This window comes from Panthera leo, chromosome A3 (genome assembly GCF_018350215.1).
Source record: "Panthera leo isolate Ple1 chromosome A3, P.leo_Ple1_pat1.1, whole genome shotgun sequence".
NCBI lineage: Eukaryota > Metazoa > Chordata > Mammalia > Carnivora > Felidae > Panthera > Panthera leo.
The window spans coordinates 109712635-109730833 of record NC_056681.1 but is presented as its reverse complement, the minus strand read 5'-3'; the positions used below and the strand labels follow the sequence as shown (position 1 = coordinate 109730833).

The 18199-nt window shown below is 40.4% G+C and overlaps 3 protein-coding genes across 6 annotated transcripts in view; 2 read left to right on the top strand and 1 right to left on the bottom strand.

The window, feature by feature from the left end:
* Positions 1 to 4352, top strand: part of CEBPZOS (CEBPZ opposite strand) — a 26845-nt gene extending 22493 nt beyond the window's left edge. Inside the window, exon 6 of the transcript XR_006200896.1 lies at positions 4266 to 4352. The gene's annotated coding sequence lies outside the window, so the exon portion shown is untranslated. The remainder of the gene's footprint in view (positions 1 to 4265) is intronic.
* Positions 1 to 4632, bottom strand: part of CEBPZ (CCAAT enhancer binding protein zeta) — a 22867-nt gene extending 18235 nt beyond the window's left edge. The window contains exons 1-2 of one of the 2 annotated variants that reach the window (XM_042933231.1): positions 4414 to 4632; positions 679 to 2165 (exon numbers count right to left, since the gene is read on the bottom strand). In XM_042933231.1, coding sequence (XP_042789165.1) covers positions 679 to 2165; positions 4414 to 4578 — 1652 coding nt within the window. In that variant the 5' untranslated portion in view covers positions 4579 to 4632. Of the gene's footprint in view, positions 1 to 678; positions 2166 to 3905; positions 3999 to 4413 lie in introns of those variants that run through there. The other variant, XM_042933232.1, reaches the window with a different exon arrangement.
* Positions 4615 to 18199, top strand: part of NDUFAF7 (NADH:ubiquinone oxidoreductase complex assembly factor 7) — a 26489-nt gene continuing 12904 nt past the window's right edge. Inside the window, exons 1-4 of one of the 3 annotated variants that reach the window (XM_042933240.1) lie at positions 4615 to 4764; positions 5058 to 5218; positions 16651 to 16731; positions 17713 to 17823. In XM_042933240.1, coding sequence (XP_042789174.1) covers positions 4710 to 4764; positions 5058 to 5218; positions 16651 to 16731; positions 17713 to 17823 — 408 coding nt within the window. In that variant the 5' untranslated portion in view covers positions 4615 to 4709. The remainder of the gene's footprint in view (positions 4765 to 5057; positions 5219 to 16650; positions 16732 to 17712; positions 17824 to 18199) is intronic. The other 2 variants (XM_042933241.1, XM_042933242.1) reach the window with 2 other exon arrangements.

Below are 18199 nucleotides of genomic sequence, written 5' to 3'. Positions count from 1 at the left end.
CATATAGATGGCACTCAAAAAAAAAAAAAATTCCTGTTAAATGAATTACTAAATGGCTGTGTGAAGGGCAGGGGGAAGAAATATAGGGCTGAGGATGGGAGTGGCGGGAAATTTTAACTGCAGTTCTAATTTTTTAAATTTCCTTTACTTTTTAAAGTTTATTTTTGAGACAGAGAGGGTATGCATGTGAACTGGGGAGGGGCAGAGAGAATCCCAAGCAGGTTCCTCGCTGTCAGCACAGAGCCTGACATGGGGCTTGATCTCAATGAACCACAAGATCATGACCTGAGCCAAAACCAAGAGCAGGATACTTAACGGACTGAGCTACTCAGGTGCCCCAGCAGTTCTAATTTTTTAATATTTGAAAGATTTAAAACAAATATAGCAAAATGTTAAAGATGAAATATTAGGTGGTAGAATATGGATGCTTTCTTTGGGGAGGGTATTCTTATGAATTTTAACAACTTCTTAAAACAAAAAGTAATGTATGCAAAACATTTAAGTTTTCCAAGAAGGAAACAAAGATTAAGTGACTTACTCAAAGTCGGTGATTAGCAAGTTGCTGAGGAGGGTGGCCTAAAATCAAGTTTTCTAAGTCTTTTTCCCCAAAGTGGGGCACAGGTGCTGTATAGTAAATCACGTTATTACTAAATCATGTCATTAATGGTATGTACTTACCTATATAATGCTGCATAATATCGATCTGATATTGTCTGCTGAGAATTCATTACTTGAAAAAGCAACATTAAAGCCTGGACGCTGGTATTAAAATTCACAACATGTAGCACTTTAAAGAGCGTGTCAACCTGCTCCCTCACTTTGTCATCACCAGTCTGGGCATAAGGGTATGCTCTATTTACTCCTGTTAAAAGGGCACTAAGCATTTTTGATTCAATATCTTTTTTCTTGATACAAGTCCGAAAAAAACAAAAATAAAGAGTAATTAATTTATTAGCTAATTCACTTTCTTCATGGGAAAGGACCATTTGATTTAAAAAGCAAATTGCATAATATTGTGCTTTGGAGCTGATATTTGAGCGAAAGAGCAGTCTTTCTACTTCGCCACATACAACTCCTTTCATATTTGGATGTTTAGAAAGCAAGGTCTCTAACAGATGGGAGGCTTTTGTGGCTATTCTGTTCTGAGGATCTCCCAGTTTATTTACCACCTGCACAAGAAGAGCCTTTTCTTCCTCTGGTTTGTTGCAAAGAAGTTCATGAGCTACCACAAGGGCTCGAGTTTTAGTGGCCACTAATGAATCATGACTTAAAGTTTCTAAGACCTGCACAAATTCAGCCACTAAATGTTTCAGCTGGTGTTCAAAATACCATAATATCAGCCTTCTATCTCTTGAGTCCTTATTGCCACTGGACAACTGTTCCAGTTTGTTGAAAGGATGCTGGCTGAAAATCCGTAGTTTCCGACTGTCTGGCAAAAGGTCTGTAATCAGTAACTCTTTGAAAGTATCCAAAGCCATGAGGCACTGCTGTTTGCTACCCTTCTTTTTAACAAGGCTCACAAGAGTTTCTACAAACTGCAGTGTGTGAATAGCATCATCCTGAATAAGAAGAATCATGGCTGCCATCCTGTCACCTAGCGTCCCTGATGACACAATTGCCTTCATCCAGGTAGAAGCAGCTCCCTTTTGATTATTTGTCTTATTTTTGAATAAGTTGATTTCATGCTCATACAATTTCTGAGCTAAGGTTTTGTACTGAGACACAACATCCCGAGGCTGGGGTTCCAAAGAATACTCGTTGCTGTATTCTAGATCATACCATTTGCCTCCAGGCTTGAGCAACAATGTCTGTCTCCCACAAAATTCAAAGACGTCCTGTTGTTTATCTTTCTTAACTTTTGGTGTGGCACTGTTGTTCTCACCAGAATGCTGTTCTGGCCTCTTCTTATTCTTCACCTTACCGAGTGATGTCCTTTCACTTTCTGCTGCGTTTTGCTTTTTTTTATCTACTTTAGATTCGCTTGCATTTTCTTTTTTAGCTGGTTCATCTTCTTCAACTAAGAAAGCTTTTGCATACTTGGCCAAACTAAGATTTTGAATAAATGCTTCTAATTCACCTTGCTGAAGGTCATCAATTGCTCCTTTTTTGCCTCCATCCACCACTTCCTCATTTTCATCCAAGGTAGCCAGCATAAGGTAATCTTGCTGCATTAAAACATAAGAAAGTTTAAATTACAAATCCAACAGTTTAGGTAAGTTTCAAAAGTTAATTTGAAATCTGTATCTTCAAAAGCAATTAAATTCAATTACCATGGTATTGCCTGGGCTCCCACCCCACAACCAAATAAATACTTGATGAATTAAAGATTTATGTGAAAAATAAAACCATAAATAGGAGGATGCACACTGTAATTCAAATAATTTCAGAGTAGAGAAAATCTTTCCAAATCTGACGTAAACTGCAGGCCTTTAAAGGCAAAGATGGGTATGATTGTCATTCATAGAAAACATGCAAAAGTCAAAACACAAATATGGGGAAAAAAGTAATGGCAACTGACATCAAAGTAATTGGGCTTAATATTTAATACAAAAGTTCCTACATGTCAATTAAGGAAGTGACAACCAAAAAGAAAGATTTGCAAAGGATATAAACAAATGGTTCACAGAGAAAAATGTATTTTTTTCAAAATATGAAAGGATGCTCAACCTCACTGACATTAAGAAAAATCCAAATTATGGGGCGCCTGGGTGGCTCAGTTTGTTGGGTATCTGGCTTTGGCTCAGGTCATGGTTTCACGGTTCATGGATTCGAGCCCCACGTCAAATGAATCTGTACTGTCAGCACACAGCCTGCTTCAGATCCTGTCTCCCTCTCTGCCTCTACCCTGCTTGTGTGCACTCTCTCCCCAAAATGAATAAAACATTAAAAGAAAAATAGGATTTAAAACCACCACGATTTTCTAATGTGTCAGATGAGCAAAGATAAAATTATGACAGCTGGTGCTGGGGAGAGTGTGAGGAACAGGCATTTTCCTACATGGTTGATGGAAATGCAAACTAGCACAACCTCTATAGAGGGCAATTTGCTACCTTCAAATCAAAATACAAGACACACTTCCTTCGATCCAGCAGTTCCATTTCTATCAATTTAGGTTATACATAACACTTACAATGTGGGAAAGGATTTATTTTCAAGGTATTCACTGAAGCATTATTTAAGATAGCAAAAAGTTGACAACCCACAATAAATGGCTGGTTAGACAGATTAAACAACGATTTATGCAGGCATAAAACCAATAAAACCAGTGACACAACTGCATATACTGATAGGGAAAAATCTTCAAGACAGCAAGAAAAAAAAGACAGACAAAATATTATACAATATGGTATCTTTTGTGTAAAAAAGAACCTGTGTTGTGTGTTTGCTTGGAAGATATCCAAGACACATAAAAATAATGGAAAGGAAATTGCATGGCTGGACATAAAAGTGGGAAAGACGACTTTTTACCGTGTACTCCTCCTTTTTAAGAGAACCTTTTTGTAACATCGGAAATATTATATATTCAAAAATTAAATACAACCCAAGTACAGGGAAAATTGTCAATCTGCCCCTGTAAATTGCATTTCTCCTGCCCCCATGTCTCCCCCTCCCCAAGCTATAGTCTCAAACATTTACTAAAAAAATAAGCTAAATTCTGCCAGGTATTTGCTCCAAACCTTTTAAGGTTTTCCATCAAACCCAGAGACAGGCCTACATTCTTACCTCTCTTACTTCATTTCTTACACTCTCTCCTTACCTCACTGGGCCTCAGCTACACTTGACATTTTTGTTGTTGAGAGAGCAGCATGGCTCACTCCTTTCTTTCCTAGTTTTATGCCTAAACATCTCCGTGATGAGTTCCCGATCACCTCATGTGAAACTGTTACGCCCTTCCCTCTCTTTACCCTTTTCTGATTTTCTTTTCTGGTTTTCTCTTTCTCCGTGGCACTACTCAGCATCCGACGTTCTATGCATTCAAAAGTTGGTTACTGTTTCTTTTCCTTAATTAGGATGTAAATTCCAAGAGCGCAGAAGGCTTCTAGAGCGCACAGTAAACACGTGCATGTACTCCGTGAGGACAGAAGTTAACGTTCCAACCGCACTGGAGTACAGCACACTGATGCCACGATGTCAGGACCCAAAAAAGGTCAGTCCTCTCTGACCTTATGGAGTGCCAATTATCCATCAGTGAAAATGAGTGACCTACATTCTAAGAAAGGCCACAGCGTAAACACGTTCAATTCTAAAGCACTCTTCTCTCGTAGAGAGCAGTGGAAAAGAAGTACAGGAAGGGCACAACACAGTTTCGAAGCTGGAATCGGGGTTCAGGACACCCTCCCACGCCACTCGCCGGATCACTTGCGAGACCACCCCGGGCGCCTCTGTCCCCTTGTCTGAGTCCGAGGCCATTACCTTGGTGCCTCCAAGCCGTAATACTTCCTCCAGAGAGAACCCATTTTCGGCTTCATCGTTATCCTCTTCGCTGTCCTCGTCCGGATCTTCTACTGCCTCCTCTCCGCCCCAGGGCCGCTTGGCATGGAACTCCAAAGGCTTCCTGGCGGCCGCCATTACCAGCATTGCACGCGCAAACAGCCCAGAGCCTCCTTTCGTTTGCCTGAGTGACGTACTTCCTGCAGGGGCGGGCCCTCTCCCGGAAATAGCTTTACTCCACACCCTGGGACTGCGCGCTGCAGCCTGCGAAGTTCGGCATGAGAGTCCTTGCAAGGGTAGGCGTGGGGCCGCTGTGCTCCGCGGCTCGCGCGGGTAAGCGTTCGCCTCGCCGGAGCCCCGGTTGCGGTAGAGACTGTCTGGGGTGCTTTCCTCAGTTGGGCGCTCCTGGGGTGCAGGACGCCTCTTGGGGGTTTTGAGGTGCAGACGAGTCCAGCCTCAGACCACAAATGGCTGGTCGCGGGCACTGTGCGTTCCTGCCGGCGCCTGGTGGGCTTGCTTCGTGCGAGGTTAAGAGTTAACGCAGCTGCTTCGGAAGCACTCAGGCTGCTTGCACTTGCAGAGAAACTAAGATTTTTTTCATGCTCCCGTTTAACTGTTTTTCGCAGTCATTCCCTGTTTTTGGAGAGGGAAATACTTCAGTTCCGGGAGAGAGCCGGCAGAAAACCAGGTGACACCAATGCTGCGGCATCTTGTGTACAAAATCAAAGCAACTGGCCCCATCACTGTGGCTGAGTACATGAAGGAGGTCTTGACCAACCCCGCCAAGGTACCAGTCGGGGAGCCCGAGGACCAGGCCCTGCTCTAGCGGCCTTGAGGTGTGAGCTAGGAGGGGTGTGCACAGGGAAGCCCCAAGTCCAGGCAGCGGTGGTGCCTTCTGCAGGGGAAGAGCCACTCCCACAGACCTGGAGATGGAGAATTAGTGTCAGGTGGTTAGGGATGGAACAAGTCAGTGGCAGTGCCATAAAGAAGGGAGAACGAATTCCAAAGCTGTTCAGGAGGCAGTGTAACCCACTGAATTTAGGAAATGAGGACGTCTTTCCTACCTGGGCTGATTGATGGTAGCTGGTGGTATCATTTCTCTGGGAGAAGGGAATGTAGAAGGAGAAAGAGCAGTAGCCTCTTTAAGAGGGAGAGAAAGGACAGAATTCAATCCAATATATGAACCTGAAGTGCAGACGGGACTTAAGTGGAAATCTACAATAGGCATCTGGAATTACGAATTTAGTCCTGGAGTATTGTCTGTGTTGGGATGGCATTAGCAGGCATTGGAAGCATATTCTGGGTTTCCTTTTTGGGAATGGAAGGTCTAGGTCTTTACGCTTCAAGGATTAAGCACTACCCCTGCTCTCTGTCCTGGATTTCCTTCTCTGCTCAACAAAGCCACTTGGTGAAAGCTGGGGTCCTTTTGGTTTAGAATGTTTTACCTGTTGGTGGATCAAAATACGAAATCTGGACTTCTGGGGTTTGTTTGGCCTATTGCTGTTGGATGTGGTGAAGGCAGGGATCCTTTCATACCTGTACTCAGTGCTACCACATACCAACAGTTCACATAGGGAGAAACTTTAGAACAAACATTCTGTGTGTTAGAGTGAGGGTTCATTCATCATTGATTCAGGCTCCAAAAGGGCCAGGCACTATCTTAGGCACTGGGAATACTGCAGTGGACAGTGGAACATGGCACTTATGTTCTAGTGAGGAAATGATCTATAAATAAGGAAACAAGATAATTATAAATTGTTGCAAGTGCTTCTGAAGGCAAGGAAAAGAAGAAAAAAAAAAAACCTCAACAGGTTGGTGGGGTTGAAAATAAGTGGTGCAGTGGGAGTAGGGGTTGTAAAAGTTCCCTTGGTAGGTAGGTGGCCAGGAAAGGCCAGATGGTTGAGATGGGCCAGCCTGGCAAAGAACTGGGAGTGAGTCCCCGATGGAGGAAGGGGAAGTACAAAGTTTTGGAGCTGGCCAATGTCTTGGCATTCACAGAGAAAAAAAAAGGCACCAGTATGGCTGGTGGGTGGTGACTGGGGGTGGCAGGTAATGGTGAGGAAAGTAGATGAGTTTGAGGGAGGAGCCAGTTCATTCAAGGCTTTCCTGGAATTTAGACTTTTGTGTTAGTGCAAGGGGAGAACATCAGGAGGTGCATTTGATGCATATTGGTGATGACATCCAGGCGGAGACAGCAAGTGAGCAGCTGGCTGTAAGGGTCTAGAGTTCTTGAGAAAGATTGGATATGCATATATTAATTTGTTCACCAGCGTATGGATGGTGTTAAAATCCAAGGAATCTGAAATAATATATTTAGAGAACCGAAGGTTACCCTGGATTAAGCCTTAAGGAAACTCTTTGAATTTAGAGTAGAGGCTTTTTTTTTTTTTTAAATCAGCCTTAATTTTTATTTAAAATTTGTTAAACCTTTTTTTTTAATTGGAGCATAGTTGATACAATGTCACAGTAGTTTCAGGTGTACAACATGGTGATTTCGATGACTGTACCTTATACTATGCTCACCACAAATGTAGCTACCATTTGAAAGTAGAGTTTCTTAACCTAGGGATCCTTGAATAGAAACAGGGGGCTGTGACCTTGGATGGGAATAAAAATTACACCATTTGCATTAGCTTCTTTTTTCCCCCCCATTTTTACTGAGAAATAATTGATGTACGTCACTGTATAAGCTTAAGGGGTACAGCATGATGGCTTGATTTGCACGTTGTGACATTACCACAGTGAATTCAGTTAATATCCACCTTATGTAGATACATTAAGAAGAAAGGAAACAAAAAGGGAGAAAAATTTTTTTCTTGTAATGAGAACTCCTAGGATTTACTTTCTTTTTTTTTTAATTTAATTTTTTGTTTTTTAAAATTTACATCCAAACTAGTTAGCATATAGTGAAACAATGATTTCAGTAGATTCCTTAGTGCCCCTTACCCATTTAGCCCATCCCCCCTCCCACAACCCCTCCAGCAACCCTCAATTTGTTCTCCATATTTATGAGTCTCTTCTGTTTTGTCCCCCTCCCTATTTTAAATTATTTTTGTTTCCCTTCCCTTATGTTCATCTGTTTTGTCTCTTAAATTCCTTATGTGAGTGAGGTCCTATGATTTTTGTCTTTCTCTGACTAATTTCACTTAGCATAGTACCCTCCAGTTCCATCCATGTAGTTGTAAATGGCAAGATTTCATTCTTTTGATTGCCAAGTAATACTCCATTGAATACATATACCACATTTTTTTTTTTTTTTTTTTTTTTTTTTTTTACCACATCTTCTTTATCCATTCATCCTTTGATGGACATTTGGGCTCTTTCCATACTTTGGCTATTGATAGTGCTGCTATAAACATGAGGTTGCATGTGTCCCTTTGAAACAGCACACCTGTATCCCGTGGATAAATGCCTAGTAGTGCAATTGCTGGGTCATGGGTAGTTCTGTTTTTAGTTTTTTTGAGGAACCTCCATACTGTTTTCCAGAGTGGCTGCACCAGCTTGCATTGCCACCAACAATGCAAAAGAGATCCTCTTTCTCCACATCCTTGCCAACATCTGTTGTTGCCTGAGTTGTTAATGTTAGCCATTCTGACAGGTGTAATGTGGTATCTCATTGTGGTTTTGATTTATATTTCCCTGATGATGAGTGATGTGGAGCATTTTTTCATGTGTCGGTTGGCCATCTGGATGTCTTCCTTGGAGAAGCGTCTATTCATGTCTTTTGCCCATTTCTTCACTGACTTACTTGTTTCTTGGGTGTTGAGTTTGATAAGTTCTTTGTAGATTTTGGATACTAACCCTTTATCTGATATGTCATTTGCAAATATCTTCTCCCATTCTGTCGGTTGCCTTTCAGTTTTGGTGATTGTTTCCTTTGCTGTGCAGAAGCTTTTTATTTTAATGAGGTCCCAGTAGTTCACTTTTGCTTTTGTTTCCCTTGCCTCTGGAGACGTGTTGAGTAAGAAGTTGCTACGGCCAAGATTAAAGAGGTTTTTGCCTGCTTTCTCCTCGAGGATTTTGATGGCTTCCTGTCTTACATTGAGGTCTTTCATCCACTTTGAGTTTATTTTTGTGTATGGTGTAAGAAAGTGGTCCATGTTCATCCTTCTGCATGTCACTGTCCAGTTTTCCCAGCACCACTTGCTGGAGAGACTGTCTTTATTCCATTGGATATTCTTTCCTGCTTTGTCAAAGATTAATTGCCCATACGTTTGTGGGTCCATGTCTGGGTTCTCTATTCTGTTCCATTGATCTGAGTGTCTGTTCTTGTGCCAGTACCATACTGTCTTGATGATTACAGTTTTGTAGTATAGCTTGAAGTCTGGGATTGTGATGCCTCCTGCTTTGGTTTTCTTTTCAAGATTGCTTTGGCTACTCGGGGTCTTTTGTGGTTCCATACAAATGTTAGGATTGTTTGCCCTAGCTCTGTGAAGAATGCTGGTGTTGTTTTGATAGGGATTGCATTGAATATGTAGATTGCTTTGCATAGTATCGACATTTTAACAATATTTGTTCTTCCTATCCAGGAGCATGGAATCTTTTTACATTTCTTTGTGTGTTCTTCAATTTCTTTCATAAGCTTTCTATAGTTTTCACCTCTTTGGTGAGATTTATTCCTAGGTATTTTGTGGTTTTTTTGTGCAACTGTAAATGGGATCGATTCCTTGATTTTCTGTTGCTTCATTGTTGGTGTATAGGAATGCAACTGATTTCTGTGCATTGATTTTATATCTTGCAACTTTGCTGAATTCATGAATCAGTTCTAGCAGTTTTCTGGTGGAATCTTTTGGGTTTTCCATATAGACTATGATGCCATCTGCAAAGAGTGAAAGTTTGACCTCTTCCTGGCTGATCTGGATGCCTTTTATTTCTTTGTGTTGTCTGATTGCAGAGGCTAAGACTTCCAATACTGTGTTGAACAACACCGGTGAGAGTGGATATCCCTGTTTTGTTCCTGACCTTGGGGGGAAAGCTCTCAGTTTTTCCCCATTGAGGATGATATTAGCATTGGGTCGTTCATATATGGCTTTTATGATCTTGAGGTATGATCCTTCTATCCCTACTTTCTTGAGGGTTTTTATCAAGAAAAGATGCTGTGTTTTGTCAAGTGCTTTCTCTGCATCTATTGAAAGGTTCTTATCCTTTCTTTTATTGATGTGATGAATCATGTTGTTTTGTGGATATTGAACCAGCTCTGCGTCCCAGGTATAAATCCCACTTGGTTGTAGTGAATAATTTTTTTAACGTATTGTTGGATCCGGTTGGCTAATATCTTGTTGAGGATTTTTGCATCCATATTCATCAGGGAAATTGGTCTATAGTTCTCCTTTTTAGTGGGGTCTCTGTCTGGTTTTGGAATCAAGGTAATGCTGGCATCATAGGAAGAGTTTGGAAGTTTTCCTTCCATTTCTATTTTTTGGAAAAGCTTCAAGAGAATAGGTGTTAACTCTTCCTTAAATGCTTGGTAGAATTCCCCTGGAAAGCCATCTGGCCCTGGACTCTTGTTTTTTGACAGATTTTTGATTACTAATTCGATTTCCTTACTGGTTAAGGGTCTGTTCAAATTTTCTATTTCTTCCTGTTTCAGTTTTGGTAGTGTATATGTTTCTAGGAATTTGTCCATTTCTTCCAGATTACCCATTTGATTGGCATATAATTTCTCATAATATTCTCTTATTATTGTTTTTATTTCTGTTGTGTTGATTGTGATCTCTCCTCTTTCATTCTTGATTTTATTTATTTGGGTCCTTTTTCTTCTTGATCAGACTGGCTAGTGGCTTATCAATTTTGTTAATTCTTTCAAAGAATTTTGTTAATCAAATTTTGTTAGTTCTGGTTTCATCGATCTGTTCTACTGTTTTTTTGGTTTCGATAGCATTAATTTTGGCTCTAATTTTTATTATTTCTTGTCTTCTGCTGGTTTGGGGTTTTATTTGCTGTTCTTTTTCCAGCTCCTTAAGGCATAAGGTTAGGTTGTGTATCTAAGATCTTTCTTCCTTCTTTAGGAAGGCCTGGATTGCTATATACTTTCCTCTTATGACCGCCTTTGCTGCATCCCAGAGGTTTTGGGTTGTGCTATCATTTTCATTGACTTCCATATACTTTTTAATTTCCTCTTTAACTGCTTAGTTAGCCCATTCATTCTTTAGTAGGATGTTCTTCAGTCTCCAAGTATTTGTTACCTTTCCAAATTTTTTCTTGTGGTTGATTTCGAGTTTCATAGCATTGTGGTCTGAAAATATGCACGGTATGATCTCGATCTTTTTGTACTTAGGGCTGATTTGTGTCCCAGTATATGGTCTATTCTGGAGAACATTCCATGTACACTGGAGAAGAATGTATATTCTACTGGTTTAGGATGAAATGTTCGGAATATATCTGTTAAGTCCATCTGGTCCAATGTGTCATTCAAAGCCATTGTTTCCTTGATGATTTTTAAAAAAAAATTTTTTTAACATTTATTCATTTTTGGGAGACAGAGACAGAGCATGAGCGGGGAAGGGGCAGAGAGAGGGAGACACAGAATCCGAAGCAGGCTCCAGGCTCTGAGCTGTCAGCACAGAGTCCGATGCGGGGCTCAAACTCATGAACTGCGAGATCATGACCTGAGCTGAAGTCAGACGCTCAACCGACTGAGCCACCCAGGCACCCCTCCTTGTTGATTTTTTGATTAGGTGATCTGTCCAATGTTGTGAGTGGGGTGCTGAAGTCTCCTACTATTATGGTATTACTATCAATGAATTTCTTTATGTCTGTGATTAATTGATTTACATATTTGGGTGCTTCCACATTTGGCAGATAACTGTTTACAATTGTTAGGTCTTCTTGCTCTGTAGACCCCTTGATTATGATATAATGCCCTTCTGCATCTCTTGATACAGTCTTTATTTTAAAGTTTAGCTTGTCTGATATAAGTATGGCTACTCCAGCTTTCTTTTGTTGACCATTAGCATTGTAGATGGTTCTCCATCCCCTTATTTTCAATCTGTAGGTGTCTTTAGGTCTAAAGTGGGTCTCTTGTAAACAGCATATAGATGGGTCTTGTTTTCTTATCCATTCTGTTACCCTATGTATTTTGATTGGAGCATTGAGTCCATTACATTTAGAGTGAGTACTGAAAGATATGAATTTATTGCCATTTTGATGCTTGTAGAGTTGGAGTTTCTGGTGGTGTTCTGTGGTCCTTTCTAATCTTTTGTTGTTTTTGGTGTGTGTATGTGTATGTGTGTGTGTGTGTGTGTGTGTATATATATATATATATTTTTTTTTTTTTTTTTTCATCTTTTCTCTCCTCAGAAAGTCCCCCTTAAAATTTCTTGCAGGGCTAGTTTAATGGTCACAAACTCCTTTAATTTTTGTTTGTCTGGGAAACTTTTTATCTCTCTTTCTATTCTGAATGACAGCCTTGCTGGATAAAGAATTCTTGGCTGCATATTTTTCTGATTCAGCACACTGAATATATCCCGCCACTCCTTTCTGGCCTGCCAAGTTTCTGTGAATAGGTCTGCTGCAAACCTGATCTGTCTTCCCTTGTATGTTAGGGACTTTTTTTCCCTTGCTGCTTTCATGATTCTCTCCTTCCCTGAGTATTTTGTGAATTTGACTATGATATATATGCCTTATTGATGGCCAGTTTTTGTTGAATCTAATGGGAGTCCTCTGTGCTTCCTGGATTTTGATGTCTGTGTCTTTCCCCAGGTTAGGAAAGTTTTGCACTATTATTTGCTCACATAACACTTCTACCCCTGTTTCTCTCTCTTCCTTTTCTGGGACCCCTATGATTCTGATGTTGTTCCTTTTTAATGAGTCACTGATTTCTCTAATTCTTAAATCATGCTCTTTTGCCTTAATCTCCCTCTTTTTTTCTGCTTCGTTATTCTCTATAAGTTTGACCTCTATATTGCTGATTCTCTGTTCTGCCTTGTCCATCCTTGCCGCCGCTGCATCTATCCATGATTGCGGCTCAGTTAAAGCATTTTTAATTTCATTCTGGCTATTTTTTTACTTCATTTATCTCTGCAGAAAGGGATTCTAATCTATTTTCGACTCCAGCTAGTATTCTTATTATCATGATTCTAAATTCTGGTTCAGACATCTTGCTTGTATCTGTGTTGGTTGAATCCCTGGCTGGTGTTTCTTCGTGCTCTTTCTTTTGGGGTGAATTCCTTTGTTTTGTCATTTTGAAGGGAGAAAAGGAATTAATGAGGTAGAAAAATTGAAATTAAAAAAATTAAAATTAAAAAAATATTGAAGTTAAACATTAAAAACACACACATACACACAAATCAAATAGATGATGCTAGATCCTAGGTGTGTTTTGGTCTGGGTGTTGAAAGTGGTTTGACAGATTAGAGAAAAAAAAGGGGGGGGGGGTGGAAATCGTTTGAGAATTTGAAAAAATGAATACACTGAAGTAGACTAAAATGAGATGATGGGGGTAAAATAGAATTTGAAATAATATGCACAAAAATCAAGAATATAGGAAAAAAAATTAAAATATTTTTAATAAAAGTTAAAAATAAATATGAATTTTTTCATTTTCTGTATTTAAGAAAAAAGAAAAGAAATGAAAAAGAAAAAATAAAAATCGTTTGAAAATTTGAAAAAGTGAATACACTGTAGTAGACTAAAATAAAATGGTGGAAGTAAAATAGAATTTGAAAAAATTTACATAAAAGCCAAAAATATAGTAATGAAAATTAAATAAGAAAATTTTTAATAGAAATTGAAAGTAAAAATGAAGTTTTTCTGCATTCAAGAAAAAGAAAAGAAATGGAAAAGAGAAAAAGAAAGAAAAAAGATTGTATAAAAATTTGAAAGATTGTATGAATACACTGAAGTAGACTAAAATGACGGAAGTAAAATAGAATTTGAAAAAATTTACACAAAAGTAAAAAATGTAGTAATAAAAATTAAAGAAAGATATTTTTAATAAGAATTGAAAATAAAAATGAGTTTTTTCTCTTTCTGTATTCAAGAAAAAGAATTGTAAAAGAGAAAAAGAAAAAGAAAGAAAATTGAATAGATGAACCTACTAACAGATTGAAATAGGACTGAAATTGTTTCATTTTCCCCTAGAAGTCAGTCTATGTAGCTCTTTATAGTCCATAAATTAAGCCGGTGGTGAGACTTGTGTTCTTGAAGAGCAAGGTTGGCCCAATTGGGTGGGGCTCAGTGTAACAGCTCTGCTCTCCACTAGATGGCGCTGCTAGCATACTGGGGTGGATTGTTGCGGCACTTGCAGGTGCATATGCGCATGCGCGGGAGTGGAGAAAATGGTGCCTCCCAGCTACCCAGTCTGTTCTCCCGGATCAGCAATTGCACACCCATCCTCTGTCTTCAGCTCTTGTCCACTCCCCGCTTTTTCACTCTCCATGATCAGGCCCCAGGCAGTACCTCTCTCCCAAGTTTTGTCTCAGATGCAGCTGTTTTCCCTGGCCCCTTACTTCTGAAGGACTGTGGCTTTGACCCATTCTGCCCCCTCTGCGGGATGGTCTCACCAAGCAATAGCCGAATGAGCAATGGCCGAACGTCATCTGCACCCAGGAATGCCTGCTGTACCCTGCTGCTGCCGATGTCCTGAGGCTGCAGTCAGGTGCAAGCCCGTCCCAGAACATGGTCGCAAGACAGTGTAGCAGCAGCATTTCAGGGATTATGGAAAATCACAACACACATCTGGCACCAGGCTTCACTCTCAATGGCCTTGCCCCAGCACCAGCGAATGTGGCTGCCTTCTGGGGTCTACTGGGACCAGGTGGCTTCAACAGTCTCTACCAAATGTCCTTTCATCAGTGGAACCACTTTTCCCTGTGTGGCCCGAGAACCTCCTGGACCCCACTCTGTTCCTGGGGTCCTTCCCACCAGAGCACCGCCAGGTATTGAGCGGCTGAGTTGCAGCCTTTGTGCTCCCCTTGTTTACAGTCTTAATGGAATTTAAACCCTCTCCTTTCTCCCTTTTTAATTTAGTCCCTGCGGCTGTTTCCAATTTTTCACTTTTTCCTCTAGCTGCTTTTAGATACTTTTCCCGTATCCCCCCCCCCCCCCCTCGCCCCCGGTCTCCGTCCTCTCTCCACCCGCAAAAGTGGTTCCCTACCTTTCGCGGCTTCTCGCTTCCCAAGTTCAGCTCTCCACACCGTGTGCCTGCTGAATTCTGTGGTTCAGGCTGTGCAGATTGTTGTGTTAATCCAATCAGTTTTCTAGGTGTGTAGAATGGTTTAGTGTTGGTCTGGCTGTATTTCGTGGACACGGGACACGCAAAAAGCTTCCATGCACTTCCGCCATCTTGGCTCCTCCCCTCTCTTTAACATTTCTTGTCAGGCCGGTTTGGTAATGATGATCTCCTTTATCTTGTTTTGGAAATTCTTTGTCTCTCCTTCTATTCTGAATTTTAATCTTGCATGGTAGAGTATTCTTGGTTGTAGGTCTTTTCTTTTCAGTGCTTTTAATATAGCACTCCTTTGTTCCCTGTAAAGTTTCTGCTGAAAAATCAGCTCATAGCCTTATGAGGTTTCCCTTGTATGTTACAGTTTTCTCTTGCTTCTTTAAAAAAAAAAATTCTTTTTAAATGTTTGTTTAGTTTTAAGAGAGAATGAGCTGGGTAGGAGCAGAGAGAGGGAGACACAGAATCCAAAGCAGACTTCAGGCTCTGAAGTGTCAGCACAGAGCCCAATACAGGGCTCAAAGTCATGAAATGCAAGATCGTGACCTGAGCCAAAGTCGAATGGTTAACTGACTGAGTCACCCAGGGGCCCCTCTTGCTGCTTTGAAGACTGTCTCTATCGGGGCACCTGGGTAGCTCAGTCGGTTAAGTGTCTGACTTCAGCTTAGGTCATGATCTCATGGTTCATGGGTTCAAGCCCCACATTGGGCTCTGTGCTGACAGCTTGGAGCCTGGAGCCTGCTCCGAATTCTGCACCTCCCTCTCTCTCTGTTCCTCCCCTGCTCTCACTCTGTCTCTCTCTCTCTCAAAAATAAAGATTTTTAAAAAATGAAGAAAGAAAAGACTGTCTTTATCATTACTTTATGCGGTTTTAATTATTATGTGTCTTGTTGTGTACCTCCCTGGTTTGTCTTGTTAGGTGTTCTGTGTGCTTCCTGGATGTCTGCTTTCTTCCTCAGATTAGGGAAGTTTTCAACTATTATTTCTTGAAATAAGATTTTCGCCAACCTCTCTCTCTCATCCTTCTGGGATTCCTAATAATGTGAATGCTATTATGCCTGAAGATGTTGCAGAATTCCTTTAACTTACTCTCATTTTTAAAATTTTTTTTAAAGGTTTATTTATTTTGAAAGAGAGAGAGACAGAGCACGAGCAGGGGAGGGGCAGAAAGAGAGAGAGAGGGAGACACAGAATCTAAACAGGCTTCAGACTCTGAGCTGTCAGCACAGAGCCCAATGTGGGGCTCAAACCTACGAGCTGTGAGATCATGACCTGAACCTAAGTTGGATGCTCAACCAACTGAACCACCCAGGCACCCCTAAATTCTTTTTCTTTTTGGTCTTCAGTTTGTTTCCTTTTCATTACCCTTTTGGATTACTAATCTGTCCTGCATCCTCTAATCTGCTGTTGAGTCCCTCTAGGATATTTTTCATTTTAGTTATTATATTCTTCAGCTCTGACTGGTTCTTTTTGAATATTTTCTATCTTCTTTTGAAGTTCTCACTGCATTCATTCACTCTTAAGTCTGCTGAGTTTCTTTATGGCCATTACTTTGAACTCTTTATTATTAGGGTTATTGCTTATCTGAGTTTCATTTAGCTGTTTTTTCTGTGATTTTGCCTTGTTCTTTCATTTGGGACATAGTCCTCTGTCCCCTCATTTTGTTTCACTTTCTGTGTTTGTATATATGTATTTGTTAAACCAGCTACATCTTTTGGTCTTGAAAGTAGTGGCCTTGTGTAAAACAGGTCTTGTGGTACCTTATGTGCGGTCTCCCCTGGTCACCAGAACCAGATGCTCCAGGGATATCCCTTGTGTGGCTGGCTTCTGCCTGGATGGTCAAGGAGGGGTCATGTTGGGATAGTATAGTTCTGCAATGTGATTGGTGCTGTGTAAAGTTTAAATCAAGTCACTGTGCTTATCATGTTTATTTAGAAGACGGAACTTTCTTACCAAATGATTATGTTATTGTATACGTTATGTAAGATTCTGGAGGCGTGTTTTACAAAACTTACTTGAAAGTTAATCCGTTTTCTCCACTTTCTCTTTTTACTCAGGGATATTACGTGTATCGTGACATGCTAGGAGAAAAAGGAGATTTCATTACTTCACCGGAAATAAGTCAGATCTTTGGGGAGGTAATCGTCAATTTCAACTATAAAAGAAGCTAATATCTGGGCGCCTAGGTGGCTCAGTTGGTTAAGTGTCTGACTCTTGATTTTGGCTCAGGTTATGATCTAACAGTTCATGAGCTCGAGCCCTGTGTTGGGCTGTGTGCTAAAGGTGCAAAAAAAGCCTGCTTGGGATTCTCTGTCCCTCTGTCTTTGCACGCCTCTCTCTCTCTCTCAAAACAAACATTAATTAAAAAAGCTAGTATCACAAACACTTGAGAGCAGATCAGGTTGTTGTATTCTTCTGTAATAAGTAGTGTTTTACACCTTTGCTTTTGTGATTCATCAAAAGTTTTAATTTTTAATCATTTGTATGCTGGAGGAATACAGAATAATAGAGAAAAGAGAGAGAGAAAAGTGAAGGGAGAAAAGTTGCAAAACCCTGAGGAGTTCATGGGGCGAGATGTGCTCTCAGGCCCCACCCTGCTGTGGTTGTACCATAGTTCCAGTGGAAACCCCCCTCACAAATTTTCAATTCTCCTCAGGAGTTCCAGTTCATTGATTTCCACATAAAAACCCCCGATGAATTTAGAAATAGAAAGTAGTACACAAAAGGAAGTGGAATCCAGGTATTAAAAATGGTAATTGTGCCTAAAAAGCCATGTAATCGTATCAGTCATATGAATGTAAAGAAATGGCATCATCTTATTTCATATGTCTGTCTGCTGTCCCAACAGCAGCACCTTTCTGGAAGTGCTAGCCTCTTCCTTGTGTCAGGGGACCTCTTACAGTGGGGCTGCCTTTTAATGGTGCTCTGTTACTAGGCTTCCTAAGTGGTGTCTTTTGTAATGCCGCCTCCATGAGGCTTCTGGGTGTGCATACATATATGTACATAGTAAATGACATGTGGTCGTTGGCAAATATTTTGCTTTCTGGCATATTTCCTTGGAGTTTTATATACTTTTATGCTATAATATTTCAGTATAGTTTTTTTTTTCCTTGTCGCAGCTGCTAGGCATATGGTTCATTAGTGAATGGATGGCCACTGGAAAAAATGCAGCTTTCCAACTGGTGGAACTGGGCCCAGGCAGGGGTACCCTCTCGGGAGATATTTTGAGGGTAAGTAATAAAAGGAACGTCTTCAGAGTCTCGTGTACTTGCCTGAACCTTTGTTCTTTTGATTTGTTTGCAAACTTCATTGACTTCAGTGGCTTTCGGTCCTCCCTCCTTACCTCCTCTTTCTCCGCTAAAATACAATGTCAGAATGATATAATGAATCATTACTTATTGTTGTCTGTTTGTAATCTAAAAAGTGAGGGTAGGGGAGAATGTGAAAGGGAAAAGTTTAAAACCTTTAGAAGACATCATGGGAGAATCTATTTGTCTTCTAGGTGGGAAAAGAATTTGTGAATTATATAAAGGGTAGAAGCCATAAAGGTAAAGATGAATAGAGGGATAATTTCCACTACATTAAATTTAAGAAATTATTGTTCTT